Here is a 5,893-nt window from a genome sequence, read left to right as displayed (position 1 = left end):
CAGGACTGGTGGCATGGGGGGACCCTGCTCGGGCTGGGCTCGGGGGGGTCCCCAGGGTGGCACATTGGGGGGTCCCTGTCCCCGCGGGGCTGGGGGGCCGGGGCGGCGGGGGTCGGCCCGGGCTGGGGGGCGGTGCCCCGCGGGAGGCGCCGGGCGGGGGGCCCTGGGGGGGCTCCGGCCGGCGGAAGATGAAGGCGGATTCCGTCAGGCTGCGCTGGTACCGCAGGAAGGGCCGGCGGGCACCTGGGGGGAGGAAGGGGTCAGCGGGGACCCCCGGCACCCCCCGCAACCCCCGACCCCGCCGTGGGGGCACCTACCGGGGGGGCCGCCGGGCAGGGCGGGGCCGGACGTGGACCCCGAGCGCTCCCGCTGCCGGAAGAATTCCCGGGGGTTCTGGGTGCGCTGCGAGACGAGGATGGCGGCTTCCTGCGGGATCGGGGGGGGTCAGCGGGGACGGGGCACGGGGACGGGGCACGGGGACAGGGCACTGAGTGTCCCCGTGGCCCGGGGGCAGGGCGGGACCCGTCCCGGCACTCACGGCCGCCGTCCCGCTGCCCCCTCTGCTCCCCCTGCGCTCCCGCTCGGCCGCCTCGTGCTCCCGCTGCTGCTGCTCCTGCGGGACACGGGGACAATGGGAACCAGGGATTCCCCGGGATGGAGCCCCGGATCCCCTGAGACCGACTCCCTGGGTCCTGCTGGGATGAAGCCCTCATATCCCTCCGGGATGGATCCCCCCAGGATGCCCCTGAAACAGACTCCCTGTATTCCCTAGGATGGACCGGATGGATCCCCCCAGGATGCCCCTGAAACAGACTCCCTGTATTCCCTAGGATGGACCCGATGGATCCCGCAGGATGGACCCTCCAGATCCCCTGGATGAACCCCCTCAGATCCCCCAGGATCGACTCCTGGAACCCCCCGGGATGGGCCCCCTGGATGCCCGCAGGATGGATGCCCCAGATCCTTCTGGGATGGACTCCCCGTCTCCCTCCAGGATGGACCCACTTGATCCCGCAGGACTGACCCTCCAGATCCCTTGAGACGGACTCCCCAGATCTTCCCAGATCCCCTGGCATGGACACCCCGCATCCTGCTGGGATGGAGGCCCTGGATCTCCCAGGACAGACCCCCCGGATTCCCCCAGAACCCCTCTCCCTGCCCCCTCCCCTCTCACCCATCGCTCCTGCTCCTTCCTCCGCTCCTCCGCGTCCAGCCGCGCCTGCTCCTGCCTGCGGGGCCGGGACGGGGGTCAGGGGGGCCGGGACGGGGGTCAGGGGGGCCGGCTGGGGGATCCGCGCTTGGGACAGGGGGACGGGACACAGGGACGGGAGGTGGGCGTGGGAACAGGGGGACGGCGGATGGGACGCGGGGGTGGGACGCGGGCGGGGCCCCGCGCTGCCCCCTCACCGCCGCTCCTCGATGAGCCGCTCCCGCTCCTGCAGCCGCCGCTCCCGCTCCGCGGCCCCGCGCCGCTCCTCCTCCAAGCGCTCCCGCTCCCAGCGCCGCCGCTGCTCCCGCTCCCGCCGCCGCTCCTCCTCCTTCCGCTGCTGCTCCTCCCGCTGCGCGCACACCGGGATCGGCACCGGCAACCGGGACACCCGGCGGCATCGGGACCCCAGTGACCCCGGGACCGGCACCGGGACCCCACTGCCGTGGGCAACGGCACAGGGAACCGGCACTGGGACTGGGACCTCCCAACCTCGGCACCAGGACCGGGACACCCCAAACCTCGGTACCGGGATTGGAAACCCCGCCACACTCGGCACTGGGACCCCCCCGACGTCCGCACCGGGACCCCACTGCACCGGGACCGCACTGCACTCCACACCGGGACTGGGACCCCCCCCGGGTTCGGCACTGGGACCCCCCCCGAGCTCGGCACTGGGACCCCTGGGCTCAACCCCGTGGCCTGAGGCAAGAGCCGTGACTCCATCTCCGGGGCATCGTGGGGACCCCCCAGCCCCTCCCCAGCCCCCCGCGGCCCCCACCTCGGCCTGTTCCCAGAAGGAATGGCGCTGGGTGCGCTGGATCTCCAGCGCCGGGTTGGTCTTGCGGTAGTTGGTTCCCTGGGGAGCACAGGGGGGGGTCAGGGTGGGACCCCCGGCACCCCTCAACACCCCCCGGCACCCCCTGCCCGGGGACCCCCGGGAAGGGTGAGCGAGCACCCATCGCCCACCGGGTGCCCTTCACGTCTCTGCCCCCGAGCCCCCCACTCACCACCAGCTCCGGGATGTCCGGGAGGGTTCCCCTCCGGGGGGCGCGGGGCCCGGGGGGCTCCAGCTGTGCCAGCGCCCGGCGCAGCCCCTCCAGCGTCACGTCCTCGGGCCGGCGGGCGCTGACCAGGGCCGTGGCCTCCTGCCACCGGGACGGGACTGCGTCACCCCCCCCGGCCCCCACCGCCCCCCCCCCCCCCCCCCCCCCCCCCCCCCAGGGATCCGGGGAATCCCGGCGCCGTTCCCTCGGACGTGTGGGATGTGGGGCTGGATCCAGATGTGAGGCCGGACCCAGATGTGGGAGCGGATCCAGATCCCAGACCCAGGCGGATCTCCGGAAGCCGGGCTGGGAGGATGGGGAGGGCAGGACCCCCCCGCCAGGACGGAATGGGGGGGGGGGGCAGGGATCCCAACCACAGCTCCGGCGCCGCGGCCAAGACTGGGAGCACTGGGAACGCGGCGGCTGAGTCAGCAGCGCCAGGAATGCGCCCGGGCACAGGCAAAGGTCGGGGCGGCGGGATGGAGGGGTTGGGGGGGGGAAGGAATGGGGGACACGGGGGGAGTGGAGACCCCCACAGCCCTCCCGAAGCCCCCCGGGGGCTCCGCGCCCCCCACTCACCCTGAAGAAGCTCCGGATGGCCGGCAGGTGCCCGGCACGCTCCGCCCGCTGCGATTCCGGCACCTTCTCCCCGACCTGGCACCGCACCCACCGCTCAGCACGGGGGGGTCCCATCCAGGGGTCCCCCCGGGCCTCCCCCCCACACTCACCCAGCTGATGAGGACGATCCGGGGGGCGCCAGCGCCGGGATCGGGGACCCGGCACAGCCCGTACATGACGCTGCCGGCGGAGAATTTTCCAGCGAGCTCATCCGGCCCCCCGGCTGCAAGGAGGGGGCGTCAGGGGGGACGTGGGGACACGAGGGACCCCCAGTATCCCCCCCGGAAGCATCGCTCCCGGTACCTCCGGAATCCAGGAGCTTGAGGTCGTGGTGCTTCTCATAGCCGAAGACGGCCCTGGGGGGGCGAGGTCAAGGTGGGAGGGTCAGGGCGGGGGTCCCACAAGGGGGACCTGCCAGGTTGGGGCACCCCCCGTGTTCCCCCGTGCCACCAGCCCGGGATGAATTCATGGAAGTGCCGCCGGCAGCATCCGCCCCCGGGACAATGGGAATGTGGGAAGCGCCGAGCGGCGCGGCCCCCTCAAAGCGCCCCCCGCCCTCGGCGGTCCGGGACCCCCCGCCCGGCGCTGGGGGCGCTCCGGGGGCCCCATCCCGGAGGGACCCTCCTCCCCCGGCACTCCCAGGGCTCTGCCCGCCTTTGTCTCCGCGTGGCTCCGGTTCCCGGCGCACGCGGGACGCGGCTCGGCACGGCCCCGGGAGCGCGCGTGGAGCGCGGCACGGCATGTCACGCGTGTCACGGCATGTCGCGACAGACTGTGGCGTCACATGGCGGGACGGGGCCCGGCACGCGGGCGGGCGGGCGCCGGGAGGAGCCGGCGCTGGAGCGGGTCCAGCCGCGCTGCCGGGGCAGAGGGCAGTGCCCGGCCGGCCGGTGGCCACGGTGACGGGCGGCCCCGTGTCGCCGGGGGGGCTGCGGGGCCGGCGCAGTCCCGGGGCCGTCACCCCCCGCCCCGGGATGGGGGCTTTGGGGGGACACCGGCTCCAGCCCCTCAGCACCGGCTCCGGTGCGGGGCCATCCCGGGACCACCATCCCGGGACCCGCTTCTCCCCCGTGCAGCCGGGCAGAGCCCCCCCTCCGGCACCCCGGGGTGCCCCTCCGGCCCCGCAGCCCCCCCCCGTGCCCGCCCTGCCCCTCCCCGGGTGGCGGCGCCGCTCCCAGCCCGGCGGCACCGGGAGGAACCGGGCGGGACGGGACGGGACCGGGCGGGTCTCCCGGTTCCCAGCACGGCGGCGGGGGGGGCTCAGGCCCAGGATCCCCCCTTCGGGCCTGCACCCCCCGGCCGGGACCCCGGCGCGCCCTGGACCCCCGTCCCGGTGCCGGTAGCGGTGCCTCTCGGACCGCCCCCGCCGCCCTGACGCGTGCTCCTGCCCGTTCCTGCTCCCGGTTCCCGGTCCCGGTGCCTGTTCCCAGTTCCCGGACCCAGTCCCCTCTTCCGTCCCCATTCCCGGTCTCCATTCCCCATTCCCGTCCCCATTCCCGTCCCCGTTCCCGGTCCCCATTCCCGGTCCTCCCCGCCCCCAGTCTCACCAGTCGGTCCCAGCTCGGGGGTTCCCCACGTCCTCCCGCGCCGCCAGCAGCGCCAGCCGGTACCGCTCCAGTCCCGGCCCCGCCATCCCGAGCCCGGGGCCGATCCCAAACCCGGGGCCGGCGCCACCGCCGCCCTGCGCCCGCCCCTCCCTCCCCCGCCGCCCCCCCCGGCACCTTCCGCCGCCCACGGGCGGCACCGGGCGGGGCGGGGGCGGGAGCGGCCGGGAGGCACCGGGACGGGACGGGACAGGCGGCGCTGGGAGCGCTGGGAGCGCTGGGACAGGGCCCCGCACTGGGATGAGGTCCAGCACTGGGACAGAGTCCCGTACTGGGATGGTGGCCCTGTGCTGGAATTATGGTCCTGTAGCGGATGTGGGTCCTGCACTGGGATGAGGGTCCCATACTGAGATGAGGGTGCTGTGCCAGCTTCCTGCTCTGGGACATGGGTGCAGGTCCAAGGATCCCACAGAGGGGTGTGGGTGCTGTGCCCGGGTCAGCCTTGGAATGTGGGTGTGGTGCCAGGGTCCCACACCAGGATGAGGGTCCCAGACTGGGATGTGGGTGTAGGTCCCAAGGGTCCCGTACTGGGATAAGGGTGCTGTGCCAGGATCCTATGCTGGGATGACGGTTCCACACTGGAATGCGGATGCTGGGCCAGGGTTCTGGGCTGGGATGTGGGTGCTGTGCACCGTCCCAGACTGGGATGTTGGTCCAGGTCCCAGGGTCCTACGCTGGGATGAGGGTGCTGTGCCAGGATCCAGCACCGGGCCAAGGGGAGGGGGCCCCATCCTCATCCTGCCCCACTTCCCCCCGTCCCTGAAGCCTCTCCCGCGGTTCCTTCATTATGCCAGAAAAGGGGATTTTGGGGTGCTGGGGGTGCCCCCGGCCTCCCCCCCCGACCATGAATGTGGCCCTGGGGACACCCCCAGCCCAGCGTCTGGCCCGCCCCCGTCCCCCCTCCCTGTCCCGGAGCCTCTCCTGCCGTTCCCTTATTTGGGCACCGTGACTGGAAAATCCCAAACCCCCAGGGAGGGAAAAAATGCCGGGAAACGGGATCTTGGCCCTAGGGATGCCCCCAGCCCAGTGTCTGGCCCACCCTGTCACCCCCCGTCCTAGTGCCCTAACTGGTGTGGCTGGTGTTACTGGTATGACGTGTTACTGGCGTTACTGGTGTTACTGGCGTTACTGGTGTTACTGGTGTTACTGGTGCTGCTGGTCTCACCGGTGTTACTGCTGGCACTGGTGTAACTGGTGTTACTTGTCACTGGTGTCACTGATGTCACTGGTGTCACTGGTGCCACTGGTGTCACTGGTGTAAGTGGTGTTATTTGTCACTGGTGTCGCTGGTGTAACTGGTGTCCAAGGTGCAACTGGTGTTCCTTGTGCCACTGGTGTCACTGGTGCAACTGGTGTCGCTGGTGCAACAGTTGCCGCCGGTGTCGCTGTTGTCGCTGTTGCCACTGGTGTCACTGGTG

General features: G+C 72.7%; 1 protein-coding gene across 1 annotated transcript in view; it reads right to left on the bottom strand.

Annotated features, from left to right (window-relative positions):
• LOC113961539 (drebrin-like) overlaps positions 1–4,556 on the bottom strand; it is a gene marked incomplete at its 3' end in the record, with an annotated part of 5,135 nt that extends 579 nt beyond the window's left edge. The window contains exons 1-12 of the mRNA XM_027671952.1: positions 4,419–4,556; positions 3,175–3,227; positions 2,982–3,094; positions 2,833–2,907; positions 2,218–2,355; positions 1,989–2,066; positions 1,408–1,559; positions 1,175–1,229; positions 539–613; positions 318–426; positions 64–243; positions 1–5 (exon numbers count right to left, since the gene is read on the bottom strand). The exon at positions 1–5 is cut by the window's left edge and continues 579 nt beyond it. Coding sequence (XP_027527753.1) covers positions 1–5; positions 64–243; positions 318–426; positions 539–613; positions 1,175–1,229; positions 1,408–1,559; positions 1,989–2,066; positions 2,218–2,355; positions 2,833–2,907; positions 2,982–3,094; positions 3,175–3,227; positions 4,419–4,504 — 1,119 coding nt within the window. The remainder of the gene's footprint in view (positions 6–63; positions 244–317; positions 427–538; positions 614–1,174; positions 1,230–1,407; positions 1,560–1,988; positions 2,067–2,217; positions 2,356–2,832; positions 2,908–2,981; positions 3,095–3,174; positions 3,228–4,418) is intronic.
• Positions 4,557–5,893: the final 1,337 nt, after the last annotated feature.

This window comes from Neopelma chrysocephalum, unplaced genomic scaffold (assembly GCF_003984885.1).
Source record: "Neopelma chrysocephalum unplaced genomic scaffold, ASM398488v2 Primary Assembly neopelma1_97229, whole genome shotgun sequence".
In the NCBI taxonomy this organism is placed as follows: Eukaryota; Metazoa; Chordata; class Aves; order Passeriformes; family Pipridae; genus Neopelma; species Neopelma chrysocephalum.
This window is presented reverse-complemented; position numbering and strand designations above follow the sequence as displayed.